The sequence below is a fragment of the Argiope bruennichi genome, chromosome X2 (assembly GCF_947563725.1).
Source record: "Argiope bruennichi chromosome X2, qqArgBrue1.1, whole genome shotgun sequence".
Classification (NCBI taxonomy): Eukaryota; Metazoa; Arthropoda; class Arachnida; order Araneae; family Araneidae; genus Argiope; species Argiope bruennichi.
In genome coordinates, this window is record NC_079163.1 from 63,590,206 (window position 1) to 63,606,243 (window position 16,038).

Genomic DNA, 16,038 nt, shown 5'->3' on the forward strand with positions numbered 1-16,038 from the left:
AAGAAAGATTAGAATATTCAGTAATAAATAAGATTGTTGGAATGATATTAGCAGAAATCGAAATTTTTTCAATACACATACTTTTCTTTAACCGCAAAGAACATTTACACGAATGTGAAACGTGTTTGGATAAGTCACATTTTTAGTAAAAAGATGGAACTAATAATTCAGGTATTTAAAGAATGCAATAGTAAAATCATAAAACCTGTAAATACAGTTTACGCTGCAAATGAATTTTCATATAAAACAATTTTTTTTCTCTCTGTTTAATCCTTGGCTACCAGAGGGTTCGTTTTATTCATATGAAAATATGCTGGCCAAATAAAAAAAAATTGATATTAACATAAGTTTTAATTTTAAAAAATTACTAAAAATATTTTTAAAAAAAATCGAAATAAATTGCAGCTTTTTAGAACTTTCTAGAAGCATTTTCAAATTAAATTATTCTACTAAAAAAATAAATCTAACGGCTGTGTGATACATTGTTTAATAAAATTATACGTTTAAACTACACAAAGAAATAATATAATCTAATATTCTATCCAGAAATTTGCAAATATGAAATAATGAAATATTTATAGCATATATTAACGTGCTATACATACACGTATTTCCAACGACTCTTTATGTCAAAGCGCGGTCAAAAAATAATACACAATTCATTATAGATCGGTAATGATAGATAAGTACTAGAAGTGAAATTTCGCAGGTAGTAGCATTGGTCCTTTTATTCTTTGGAAATTTCACTCATCATATGATCTATTTGCTTCACTGAATTGTAGAATCTTTGTTTCCAAAATAAGAATGCAAGTTCGTAAACCTCTTGAGGTTGGTTATGCACTTTTTTTTTACACATGTAATGAGCTCATTGTAATCTCGAAATAGTTTTCCAAACATATAAGCATTCAATCATCCATAGAAAAATACGATGGCACCACAACAGTTCTGCTTGGGAGTAGCGACACCAATGCGAATTTCCGATTAATTTTATGAAGTGCATGTGTACAACACGTGTTCGTGCGTTACCGTGATATAGTAGGTGCTTGCATTCATTTCAGTCAGCGACATTTATTCGTAAACACGTGAAGTATCTAAATGACAATGGTTTTGGATTTTACCAATTTACTATTACTTTACAGTTATCATGTCCTGAATGACGGGACACTAACTTACTGCTCATATAGCTATAACAATCATGATGCTTTAGATGTTGCATTTACGAGTCCAGATATCTTTTCAAGCTGTAGCTGGACTGTGCTGGATTCTGTCGTGAATGACCATTTGCCTCTACTCACAGAGCTTGGTCACTTGCACAAAATACCCAAATAGCAAAAATGCCCTTTTTTGGAATTTTCAAAAGGCTAATTGGGAGTCTTCCAAGACCTCTTTGGATAGTTCGTTGTCTGGGGATGTGCCTCTTTGTGACCTTGACACTAAATGGCAGCTTTTTAGGGATTCTATATAAAGTGCCGCTTGTGTGGCTATTCCCAGAGGCAATAGGAAAAACTATAAACCTAACTTAGTCCACAGTAGTGAGGCACTCTTGCCTCTTTTACATAAGAGAAATGCTTTACAGAGAGATTTTTTGTCCTCTCAGTCTCCTGGCACTGACTTAAATTTGATTAATGCAAAGATTAAGCAACTGTACTCAGAAATCAAACGAGAACGTTGGAATAATCTGTGTAAAGGTCTTGACTCACGTATTTTTAACACAAAACTTTGGAAACTGGCAAAGAACATTGATAGAATGCAGCCCCAAGTCGAAAAAACCAATACTTTTTACCACACTGATGGCTCTTTGTGTAGTGACAAGGAAGCTGCAAACTTGTTGGATAAACATTATCAGAAGGAGAGCAGACTTTCTTTTAACTCTGAAGACAAACTGATAGCAAAATCAGCAAGAGATTTTATTCATAAATACCACTGTAACTCCAGAGGTTGAAATTCTGCTTTTTACAGGGATTTTACAATGAATGAGCTGGAAATCGCTTTTCATGAGATGGATTTTAATAAATCGCCTGACATGGATGGTATTCATGGTCAAATGTTAGTCAATTCCAGTTTCTGACTAGGCATGGAAACTTTAAAGCATATTTAAAACGATTCAATTTGTCGCCGATTGATAGGTGTTCGTGCTACAGTGGTGCAGTCCAGGATGTCAAGCATTTGATATTTGAATGCACCAAGTTTATTCCGGAAAGACGTAAACTCAAGAACTGCCTTCGAAAAAACAATATAGCTTGGTCTCCTCATTTATCTGCCTTTGTATAGTGTAAATCATCTTTCATTTCCTTTCGTACATATATTAATAGTATTTTTCCTCGTATGATTTAAACCTTACTTCAGTGTGTTTGCCTACATATATCTGCATATATACTTTTGTATTTGTATTTTGAATATTTTATTTGATCATGCTTCTTCAATTGTTTTATATCAATTACTGTATGTTTCTGTTACTATGTGAGCAATTTTGTTTCATTTTTGCTTTTGTTTGTGTATCTGCTTGTTTTCCCCTTTTTTTTTTTTTTTTTGTTGTTGTTGCATTTGTGCCTGCGATCTTATATTTGAAATTTATTTTACTGTCAATTACGTACTGACTTACATCTGTAAGCCTTGTGGTATACTTGTTGGCACACAAGGAGTTTATACATAGAGAACAAACAAAAAAATGTTAGTCAATTTGAGTCAACTGGGCAAGAGTTTTCGCTTGATATTTTTAATACCTCCTGGTATGCTGGAGAACTCTCTAGGGATTGGAAAGAAGCCCTTATCGTTCCTATTAGAAAACAAGATAAACCGGATAATGATCCTAACAGTTATAGCCCAATTGCCCTTACTAGCATCTCGTGCAAACTCATGGAGAGGATTGTCCTTCGTAGGCTTCCTAACTATCTCTATGAAAACAATTTAATTCCTTCCGAACAGTTTGGTTTTAGAAATTGACATTGCACGATGCATCAGGTTTTATATTTTAACCAGAAGATTAGGGATGCCCACAATCTCAAACCCACAAATTATACTGTGGCTACCTTTCTTGATTTATCCAAAGCCTTTGACAGGGTCTGGAAGTGCAAACTTTACAGTATTTTTAAGTTAAGGCGGAGAATTCTGCCTTGGATTGCTGACTTTCTGAAGGCCAGGTACATTACAGTGAAGTTTAGAGACACCGTGTCAGGAAAATTTAGATTGAGCCAGGGTATCCCACAGGGATTTGTACTCAGCCCTACTTTGTTTTCTTTGTTTATTGCTGGAATTGAGGCTGAGGCCAATTCTGATCACAGTATGGGATTATATGCTGACGATATAATAATCTGGAGTAGAAATATAAGCTTAACTACTGCTCAGAATAATATTAATTCTTTCCTTCTTCGGCTAGAAGAGTTTGCTGCGGAGCATAAAATCATTCTTAATCCCTGAAAGTCTGTTTCAAGTATTTTTACCACTAATAGAGGACTATGAGCCTGATATTTATCTACTGGGTAGACGACTGAATTGTGAAAAACATCCCAAATATCTGGGATTCATCCTAGATCAAGAGATTCTCGGTCATGCCCATATAAACAACTTAGTGCTCAGGGGAAAAGAGAGACTGAAAATTTTGAAATACATTTCTAGTAGAGACTGGGGAGCAGATGCTCGGACCCTTCGAAATACTTATATTGCCCTTATTCGTCCCATCCTTGAATATGGTGCACAGGTCTATCAGATTGCTTCTTCTGGCAACCTCGATAAACTAGAAAGGGTCAACTCTCTGCTACCAGAGTCATCACTGGCCTCCGCAATAGTTGCCCCAGGGATATTGTATGAAGCTGACTTGCAACCTCTCAGACTACGTAGCAAATATCTCTTAGCTAAATACTTTGCCAAACTCATCAGCTACGGTGACCAGCACAGAACGTCTAGTTATGTGCGCAATTGGAGTAATAATCACCGCTTCGAAGAGAGAAAGTCCGCTTGGCCATGCTGAAAGTGAGGGTTGGCTGCATAACGAAGTAAAATACGTCTCACTAGCTTGTGGTACGGATGCTGCTGATTCATTCTATTTTCGGGTCTTTTTCAAGACCGAATTGAGCTCATACACTAACAAGAGCACACACCACCCGGAATATCTTAGACAGCTTACTTTGGAGACTATCGATAAAATCCCTTGTGATGCGTTACTGATCTATACTGACGGCATTGGGATCTGTGTAAGAAACCCCGACAATTGCTCAATGTTCCGTGCAGAATTAACAGCTATTGAGGAGGCTTTGAAATTTTGCTTAACTGAGAATGCTTGCACTGACATTTGGATTCTGAGTGACACCCGAAGCTCCATTCAGAATTTATCTGAATGGTGGAGGCATGGGGACCGCACGACTAGGAACATCACCGGCTTTTGAATCGCCTGATTACCAATGTTAAGATCACCTTTCAGTGGGTTCCGTCGCATGTGAATATTCACGAAAATGAAATTGCTGATGGTCTGGCCCAAGAGGGCAGCCATAAGGATACTGCTCAAGGTGGCTGCCTTACTTTTTCAGAAAATACCACGAGGTGCAGGTAAGATATTTGTTCTTCTTGGAGGAGGGCCCCCATGCATGAATGGTATGCCGAAAGTCGCCCTGGTGCAGTTTTAATTGGAGTTGGCAACAGCCGCGATCAGACAATACTCGCTAGATTTCTAAGTGGACACACTCGTGTACAACGTTATGTGACGGGCAACAAAGTTTATCCCCTGTGTCCAAAATGCAATGCGACTCAAGCTGCTCCTGCCCACATTTTGGCCTACATCGGTTTCAATAAAAGCCAGCTGTTCTCGAGTCCTGAGGCAGTGTTACATTGTTTGAAGGCGTTCGGGCTCATGGACTTGGTTTGATGTTACTGTCGACCAGGTGAGATAAGCCACAACACAGTTATCATTTTGAAAGTTTTCCATTTAGTATTATTGAGTTATTCAGTGTTTAAAGATTCTAATCATGGAACGTTCCAAATTGCATTTTCGGCATTCATTGCTTTTTTTGTTTGATTTGAAGAAATCTGCTGCCGAAGCCCATCAGACACTTTTAGAAACTTATGTGATACTGCTCCGTCATATCCCAATTGCCGGTTTTGGTTTTAACGATTTAAGAGTGGGGATTTCGATGTCAATGACAAAGCACGGCTTGGAAGGCCAAAAATTCAAATACAATCAATTGCAAGACTTATTGGATGAAAATGGGAAAATGTCGTAGAAAATGATGGAAAATATTTTGAATGATATATATTGTACCAATTTTTTTCAATAAATGCCTTTTTAAAGTGAAAAAATGATCAAAATACTTGCAAGCACCTAATATATTGTTGTCTGTTTTGTATAATTCTGACATCTTTGTTCGCAGGATATGAGGCACCTTATCCGAAGCCGAATAATATTGTTAAATGATAATTATTCTACGATCCAGAAAGTCTGTGAGACTACTGATTTCAAAAGAATGTCGTAATCAATTGGTTGAGTAACCTAGCAAATCGTGTTTTCTTTAGATAAGATGATTCAGAAAGCTTTCTCTCCGAAACAGCTAAGAGGAATTCGATCACTGTATATTGGCGTAGCAGGGTGTGGCATTTATCATCTATAGTAGATTAAACAACAAAATGGAAATGGAATGGCAACAAAATAGAATTAAATTTAGTTCGAAATGAGATGGCAAATAATTGATGTTTCTACCCATAAAATTTGATTTTTTTAATGCTTAACATTATCCAGCACAGTTAATTGTGTATTACTTTTCGATTCATATATGTAATTAAATATTAAGCAATCAAAGGTATGGCAACACATAACAGATGTAACACAAGATATATACTCACAGATTTTATCATCGTTTCCCTTAGAACGGTAACAAGAGATAATGTCGCAGATACATCTAGAAAGGCTTTCTTGATAGCCAATGAAGAAATAGCAAGCTGTTTTTTCATATTCTCATATCTCGGCCCCGTCACTGTTCCATTTGGTATAATAAGATACTCAATTGGTAGACTTAAGTTCACAAGAATTCTGTAATCAAAAAATAATTATTCTTAAACAATCATAATATTTAATCATGAACAGACGAATTCCAACTACAATTCTAATAATGACAAACGAAAAAAAAATTCATTGATTACTAGGCATGGATCTTCATTTTCAACCGAACATTAATTATCACCTACGTGACTTCGGACCATATACAGGGTGGTTGAGAAAGTCCGTAAAAACTTTAAAAATTCATAAATAAGAAACGGTTTGCAGGTTTAGCACCGATAAGTCACGATACTTTTTTTAAGATAAGAAAAAAAGATTCAAAAATCGGCCAATAGGTGGCGTTTTGTACATATGTAAAGAAAATACATGCAAATAACAAAAATACCACATCATTTATTATAGAAATATGTATTCAACATGTCCACCACCACAGGTAATATTGCAGGCGTGTCACAAATCCAGCAACGGCAGCGTGCAGCATGTCCGGCTGTATACATGAAAGCTCTCGGCGGATTGCATTGTTCACTTCCGAACAGATTGGATGGACGGGATCGATACACCCGGAGATTTAAAATTTTCCCATAGCCAAAAGTCTTCTGGTGTTTGATCTAGAGACCGAGCAAGTCATGGAAACTTGCAATGTCTGCTAATGATTCTCTTCTCCGAATGTCTGTATCAGGCATTCCTTGACTGGATAGCTGTGTGACTTGTTGCTCATCTTGCACAAACGTAGCAGTATAGAAGGCGCTCTTTTTCACACAAACATGGAACAAACCTTTCGCACAGAAGCGTTAAATAATGCTGGGCATTTACTTTCACCATTTTTCACCCATTTACTGGACATTGTGTTTCAAAGATGAAGGGTGCTATCATGAAGGAACTTATGAACCCACACCACACTGTGACTGTGGGGGAATGCAGTGGTTTCTCAGTGTACACTCGCAGATTTGACGTCGCCCAGATGCGACAGTTATGTGTACTAACGTTGTCATGGAGAGAAGAATGTGCTTCCTCTGTCCACAAGATTTTAATGACCCAGGCGGAATCTTACTCAATTTTGGAAAGAGAATCCACCTCGCTATTTCTTCTCTCTCTACGGCATCCGACAGTAACAGTTCATGGCAAGACTATTATTTTGAATCAAGAGCGTAAGTATTTATAATCGCCTGTCTCATTTACATATTTCCACCTTAATAGTTCGTACCAGCGCCATCTATCTGCTATTCTTCTAATTTTTTTCTTGTCTTAAAAAAAGTCCCGTGACCTATCAATGCTAAACTTGCAAACCGTTTTTTATTTTGGTTATTTTTTCAGGTTTTATGAATTTTTAAAGTTTCACGGACTTTTTGCCCATCCTGTACTTAAAAAGAATAGCACAATAACAATTCACAACTAACACAGTTCAATCATGTAGCACCATAACAGCGCAAACAAACAGATTTAAAGAAAGGCTTTTAAACTTAAATAAAATAGCTGTATTTAAGAAAAAGTTCCAAAAAGTATAATTTAAGGAGAAAACAGAAAATTAACTCACTTTCAGAAACGAATTTTTCTTAACTATAGTATAAAAATGTTTTTCCTAGTTATGTTATCGCCCAATTGATTACGATTACTTAATTAAAATGATAAGAATATTAGTTAAAACGGTTAAATTTTAGCTTCCTTTTTTAACATAAAAAAAGAAAAATTCGAATTTTTCTTTTTCCTTAACCGAAGAAATCTCATTGAGCAGTAAAAAAGAAAGTAACTTCGCAGTTAAGATTCCATTAATATTATTTGCATGATAATGATTTCTCGAACTTATCAAATTCGTGTATTCATAATCATACATGTATTATTTATCAAAATGTTTTTCTGATGAAAAAAAATTAACAAAAATTACAATCTACATAAGAGATTGAGACAATAATAAAAATTTTAAATTTTTTAATGCACAACAAGCGGAACTCTTGATAATGAGGATCTCAAATAAAAGCTTAGTTTTCTCACAAAGGCAAAAAAGAGAAATAAGCGTGAAGGAAGCAAGCCTTAATGGAAAATAAATCTTAATATGATTTAGAGGGAATCTGGAAACATCAATCTAAAAATAATCCGTAGTTCGGACTGACATTGAAATAACAAGAATCATTCATGCACAGATATCAATGGACAAAGAAAAATCAATCATTTTGATGGACGCGAGACTTTAGAACAAAACGTTCTAAAGACAGAACGAGAGAGAGAGACTAAAAATGCCATCCGACTTCAGTGATGAACTTGGTTGACTTAAAAAATAAATATACACTCTGTCCCAAACGTTTATAGAATCTTGTATTCTGCTTACATATTTTGTTGTGTATGATGGATTTCGATACAATTTATTGTATAGATATTATACCCATTATATAAAAAAACAGCAGTTCTATTGCGTATATTTAATGCCAAATTTTAAATTGTAGAATAAATAGAAATCCCAACAGCTGTCCCAAAAAATAGACAAATGAAATTTTACACAAATATCGATAGTCATGACGTTGTTGATTTGGTGCCTAATAAATACGTTGTAGGAAAAGGAGAGCCGTCGTTTGTTCTGCGCAGCTCTCTAATTAGTAAATGAGTAAAATTCTGAATTTGAAATTGCTAGGTAAGACTGTTAAGGAAATATTAAAATTTTTAAATTGTTCTAAAAGTAAGATTTATCGTGTATTAACTTGTTAGACGCCATATGAGCCAAAACCTCATCAGGGAAGACGACGTGTGACGGATATTCAAAGTGATGAACGGGAATAAAAAATGGCTTCAAGTAAAAAAAATCTGGGTTCGCGAAATTACTAAAGCTTCTCGATTGCAAATGTCCAAGAACACTGAACATAGACGAATAATAGAATCTGGTGATATGGTCCACGGAAAAATGGCTCCCAGATTACCACTCCCAAAACTTCATATTATTAAGAGATTACTATGGACCCATAATCATATGTCATATGGTGATAAATCAATAGTTGCCCTTTTCAGTGATGGGGAAAAAAGAAACCTCGACGGACCAGATGGAAATATAAAATATCGACATGATTTACGAAAAGTGTAAACTGCATACAATTAACAAATACAGTTTTTATGCTTTAATAGAGGAACCTTTTTCCGCATGTTTCAGTTTTTGATACACTTTGCAAACGGAAAAGAAACTGATATCAGTTGCTGAGGTGTGTAATTACTGTAGTTGTAAAAAAATTGATTGACTTGCCATAGTCATGAGTACATGAAAAATTATATATACTTACAAAATGTCAGTTATTTAATAAAAGCAAATTTTCTTTTTCTAAAAATTTATAAAATGGCAGTTGATATGGGTTTCACTTTTTAGATGGCCGACAGAATTCTCCTAAATACATCGAAATACTAGAAAATTATCATATACCATTTTCAAAAAACACAGGGGTACAAAATTGAGAATATCAGATAATGCACCAATACATACATCCAACGCTAAGAAAGATTATTTAAACTCGGTAAAGTTATTGTTCTTGAGTAGCTACTGATGAGTCCTGATCTAAATCCAATTGAGAATGTGTGAAGTATTACGTCTGCGAAGGTATACGAGAATTGAAGGCAATTTTATTCAGCGAATACATTGAGATTGTCGATTGGACGATTGCGTTGCTTAGCAGGGCACTGTAATCATTATTTCATTAGACGTTTCTCTCATTATCTCTCCCACCATTATCTCATTAGATGTTTAAGGTAGTAGGAAGAAGACGCGGAAGAGGCTTTTAAATTTTGCCTTTTCGTTTCCCCTTTATTTTTACTTCAATCTTTTCAATTGTTAATTCTTCAGTGACCACCCCCTTTACCATCCGTAGTTTAATTTTTAGTTGTAATAAGAGCATCAGTCACATCAATCTATTTTTTTCTCAAAAAAAATACAAACTGTTCCAAATAATTTTCAAAAACTGACGAAACCAATTATTTTCATAAGTTATTAATAATGATATAAATTCAATTAAACACTACTGGTGACAACTCAGAAAAAAATGAAAATTACAATTCACAACAGCTATAATATGTTCAATGAACAAAATGGCAACAATGAAGAAAAAAATCTTTTCTAAATATAAAATCATAGTTTTTAATTAATAAAAAAAATCATACATTATTCACCAAAAAACCTTTACTAAAAAATTTCTTATGTTTTGTAATATTTGTGAGTTGCCTTTGAAAAAAATCTGTTAAGTAGTTTGTGTTTCTATATTATGAATTCTACTTTTATTTATATAGATACATTGCATTTTAAAGTTTTGCTCAATTTCCGTACTTCAACATAAATTAACAATTTTTCATACAACATTAGTTTTTACAGTCTATGCTAAAGATTAAAAATCTAATTGTTTAATCAATATTATTTTTCACAGCATTTTTTGTATTAATTTAGAATTGTATAAAAAAATTATTGAATTCCTTTTTATACGGAGTAGAATCAGTCAATCATTCGAAATGAACAATTAAGAAAATTGAACAACTAATCAGGAACTCATGCAAAAGTATTTTCGGAAATTTCGCAAAATATCCTAATATCTTTTTAATATTATATCATTTTGCCAAGCAATTCTCCTCAATCAATTTTAAAGAGAATTTGAATCGATTTTCCCATCTTCTTAAATCTTGAATGGATTTCTGAATTTCAGTTATCAACAATTGCAAACGTTGAACAATGTAAAAAGAAAAATGAAAGATTTTCTTCAACTCAGTGCTTTTATAAGAGATTCGAGGAGGGAGGAGGTTTTCTTAAACAGATGTTAAAAAGCATTTTCAATAGAACTCAGCGGCTAAGAACTTTCCTTTGTTCGATCTCAAAGTATAATGTCACAGAGTTACTGAAATCTTGTGCATTGTACTACAAAATAGAATACTTCTCATGTATTGAAAGAGGAATGGCTTTCTTTCATTCTTTTTATTCAAAAAAACCTAAGATTATTATTTTTAAACAACTTTTTTCTTCAGAAGAGACATTCATCACTGATAGACATATTTTAACAAGGTACAAATGAAAAATTTTTGAAAAAAAATGCTTATTTTTTACCATACAGGAAGATAATTTAACAACTTCTTTCTTCTCGAAAATATTCTAAATATTTTTTACTTCTTCAGTTGAAGATAATTAAGAATATAAAAAAAATAAAACGTAAATTATATTATCAACAACAAATTTATGTCAATGTGTGTAGGAAAGTTTTTTTTCAAACATTCTGCATTAAAATATGAGAAAATATGTGTTTTTTTTTTTTTTTTTTTTTGCGCAACAGCCATGATTGACTATGCTAGACACACATAAGGCACTTTCATATTTCAAGGGTAAATTATCAGTTCTTAGAAGAACTTCAATAAATTTTAAGTGGCCTTCAATAAAAAGTGAGTGGTGAAAAAAAGATGCACAAATGAGTTTGTTAAAACCTATGCATCAGAAACAGAAAAATGTTCGATGGCGATTTTCTATCAACTCTCTACTGGTGATGTTATTTCTACTAAATAGATTAATTCTACAGATGTTAAAATTTGGACATTCTATTAAAATATATTTTGATGAAAAAAGACATTACAAGTAAACTGGAGTTCGCTCTAAAAAAAGTACATGTTTTCGTGTAAACCCGATATGGCCAATTTTGAATAATCAATATGTAACTTGTTTTCAATGTAAACAAAATGTGCTCAAGCCGCATTTAATAAAGCATATTGTAGGGCATCATTTAATGGGAAGTAACTTTCAAGGATCAATAAAACCATGTTAGATATTTAAAGACTGATTCATTACCTAAAATAACAGCATGGCTAAGAATATCACAAATTGCAAATCTTTTTTTATGTTAAATATTAATACATCATTAAAATAAAAACATTTAAGTGCTAAACGATTGCACTTAAATTTGTATATAATATATGTAAATGTGTATATTAAATGGGTAAATGTGATTTCTGTTTCTTAATGCTTCTATAATACTTTTTGAATTTGTATACACAATAAAATTCATTTTCGTACTATCCATTTTAAGTAAAGTTGAATAAATGTCATAGATTCATTTTAAGTAAAGTTGAATAAATGTCAGATTCATTTTAAGTAAAGTTGAAATAAATGTCATAGATTCATTTTAAGTAAAGTTGAATAAATGTCATAGATTTCGGATGTAAAAAGGGAACAGAAATAATAAATCTTTCAAGTGTAATTGAATCTGCTACGACAATGGCTGCTCCTACATGATATTCGATTTCAGAGCTACCAGCACACAGAGCCTTATATTTTGAAAAAAATGCGTTTATGTTCATAAAATAGGCTTCTATGTTCAAACTGCGAACTCTGGATTTAGGCAGTTATTAAATAATAACTAATAAAATTTCACTAATAAAATTCACCTTGACACTTTCTCCCTAAAATGTGCACTAATTTAGTATTATTGCCCTTTCTCCCAATAAGTTTGCAGAGACAACTGGTCGTTAATTATTAGTATTCAGATTTTCTCTGCTCCTATATTTTTCATAATGACATATTAAATATCATTTATTATTCAACTTTATATTGGTTAATTCGAAGTCAAAACTAAAAACAGTAAAAAAAAAATTATTTTTGCATTATTTTGCAACAGAAATATGTCTGTATCTAGTGTCATCATTGATCGCCCGTGAACAGAGTTTCTAAGGGATCGCTTAGGGCTCAATTTTAATTCATTCGACAGCTTTTACAGTTCAAATCTATTGAAATAAAAAAAACTCATTTTTTGCAGAAAGAAACTGTGCACATTAAATTTGAAAGTTCGTTTTGAAGTTTTACTGTACAAATGTTGTATTCAAAGTACTACATGATGCTTATCACTTATTGAAATTATTTCGTAATCATTAAAAATTAAATTATTTATTAAAATTACTTTTTATTTACTGCTTACGTATTATTTGTCAAAACTGACAAAAATTAAAAATAAATTGTTCCCCTTCTTAGGGATATTCTTCTAATTTTTCAAATTTTTATTGTAGTCCGAAATCAGTCAATGAAAATCTTTTGCATTTCTCGTAGGCCATGACTCGGTTTTCTTTAAAACTTCGTTTAATGTTGTTCATTCTCCAGCAATTTTGTTTGCTGCTGAGTTACTAAGTTAACATATGTCAGAGTAAAACAATTTCTTAGAAGAATAGATTCTTAGTAAAATCTATCTACATTCATATCTTATCTGAGAACGTTAGATACATGCGGCGCATGAAAACCAAATTCCGCGAAATAAAGTCTTTGTTTTAAACAAACAGATAAAAATAAATTTTAAAAATCTAATAAAATGAAAATTATAACAAATTACATATTAAGTACCAAATATAAAAAATACGGATAAAATATTCAGAACTAGTTTTAAAATGCTTGAAATCTATTTTTTGGAAGATCTTTACAGTTAGGAAATTAAAACTTCAATAAATAAATCAGGACCCATATTAATTTTGTAGTAAAAAAGTTAATTACCCTTCACTAAAATGATTTTTTTAAATGAAAAAAAAATGGGTTGAAGCAAGAAATAACCGAAAACAATTATAAACATAACTTCTGAACAGCTAAAACTAAAATCAGCAAATAAATAGATAACTTAAAAAACATGAGTAGTTTGTTTCTTTATAATTAGTAGATTTAACAATTTTATACAGCAAAGACATAATTTGAAAAAGAGAATTCCGAAAACATATTTTGGAAGCTAGTATATAAAAAAATTCGATATGCATTTACGGAAACCTGAAATGTAATTTTCAAAATTGCAGAATCAATAATTGCATCCCAGCAGCAGTAAGGTTTTTGGAAGTTGAAATGTCATGAAATTAAATTAAAGAACAATTTTTCTCTGCTTTTGTTGTTGAACTAAGTACTAGTCAATAGTTTTAGTAAAAGACTTCCTGGCATCTTCCTGGTAAATTTATATGAATCTTTAATAAATTAAACGAATACACTTTTAAAAATGTTATGGAGAAAAAATTTGACTCTTGAACAAAATCAAAATTAGAATTAAATAGTGTTCCAAGAAAATCCAAAAAATTTTATAATTTTATTATCATCGAGAAGACTAAATCATCTGCAAAAATTGTAAGCGGTTTAAGATGTATCATGGGAATAAGCAAGTGACTTTTTAAATACTTATATTTAAACTGACATGTTTCAAGCTTATAAAAATTGAATTCTATAAACAACTTTCCCTCACTCCCTAATGAACAAAAGATAGGTAATTTTGAACACTAGAGTATTTCGACGACAAACAGTATTTTATTATTTCCGGGACCAGGATTTAATTAGTAAATTTGATACCATTACAGTGGCACCACCTGGTGAGAATTTAAAAAACAATAAATCTCAAGAAAAAAAGGTAGAAAATAAAAAAAAATCCACTATTTAATACAAAAATAAAAGTGTTTTAAAAGCTTTTTTCTAATTAAATTTATTAGCTAGAATGTAAACCTGGAATCAAAATGTCATATTATTTCAAAACAATACCAAATTATTCCTTTAATCAATTTATTATTCTTAGCCATCATCGAGGAAGAAGACAAGGAAAGAACGAAAAGAATGAATAGAAATTTCAGACAATTGTACTTGATAGGCAGAGAGGTGATTCAGTGTCCTGTTTATTCAAGGATTACATGTTTTATCTGCTCCTTTTATATAACATTTTTACGGTTAATGTATTTTATCTGCAATCAGAAAAACAAGTTCTTATTCTGATCAAGCTAATGATAAAATTTAGGGAATCCCTTCAAAAACTGGCCTTAATTTTGAATCAATAAAATTTATTCAGAAAAAAATATTTTAGAATGCCTTCCATGATTTAAAAAAAGCTCTTATCAAACATAAGCAGAACAAGGAAAAAAATTAACGAAATAATTCTGTTAAGACATTATTTGAAATTAAATTTCATTTGCTTTTATTTTATATGTATACAGAACAAAAACGATGAATAAATTTTTAAACAGAAAATATTCATCTTCTAACGAAGGAAAAAAAAATAGCAATTGTAAGTTTTTGCCCTTATCAGTATTCTGTTGCTTTTATATAGTTCATATAATTGGCATTTCTCGGAATTAAAATACTTTCATGATTAATATTTTAACTCTTCGCAACTATAACATCACTTAATCATTCTGTAAAAAATACAGGTAAAGGTAAACTAATTTTCGATTCTGTTATTTTAATCGTTTGCAGTTAAAAAAAAAATCCTTTAAATTTCTAAAGTTAATTTTCATATCTAAATTGACCTTTTTTTTAGAATAATCACCTTAAATTTCTTTTCATCTCGGTAATTTTTTAATGCATAATGAATTCATTTTCTAATAATTAGTTTCCTAATACCAAAATTGTAACAAAAGTTTCTGAAAAAAAAAAAAAAAAAAAAAAAAAGGAATCTATGAAAGTTTTTCTCGCCTTTATGAAGATTCGCGAATGGAAAAGGAAAGGAAGGAACTACAGTGACTGAACAGCTTTGGAAATATTTACAATCCTATTATATTTTCATTCAAATTTGTTTACTGGCCCGAAAGCAAATGTTTACTCTGGCTAGATAAATCAAGAAAATAGAGTAAATATGGGAACAATTTTTTTAATAGATGCAAGTCGAAAAGTATTTTGAAAACATTATACTGTTAACGTGGATGCAAAGCTTAAATGTTGCAGATTTCATTTTTAAAAATCTGTCTAGAATTCCTTTTAATGTTTTTTCAAGGTTACAAGAATTATTTTATACCATCCATCAACATTTTAATGATGTAATATTCTTAGAAATGTGCATATAACGCACTTATGATGTACAGTCGATTAATCAGCATTTGCACGAAATGTATAAAATGTCTAATAATACGAATATTGGTTTAGTTTAGAAAGTTTATATTATTTTAGAAAGTGAATTAAAAATAACTAACACTTTAGTACAATTTTTCTTTTACTGCAGATTTCTTTCATTATCTCCAACAAGAAAAACGAAATATTCCAAGAAATGCCACGCTAATATTATAATTACACATTAAAATATTCGAAGCGTACATAACCTTCAACTCCTACAATGTATCTTAAA

At 31.7% G+C, this 16,038-nt stretch overlaps 1 protein-coding gene across 2 annotated transcripts in view; it reads right to left on the bottom strand.

Annotated features, from left to right (window-relative positions):
* Positions 1 to 16,038, bottom strand: part of LOC129960787 (protein timeless-like) — a 145,410-nt gene that overhangs the window by 77,904 nt on the left and 51,468 nt on the right. For both annotated transcript variants that reach the window (XM_056074431.1, XM_056074430.1), the window contains exon 5: positions 5,830 to 6,016. In XM_056074431.1, the coding sequence (XP_055930406.1) occupies positions 5,830 to 6,016 (187 nt within the window). The remainder of the gene's footprint in view (positions 1 to 5,829; positions 6,017 to 16,038) is intronic.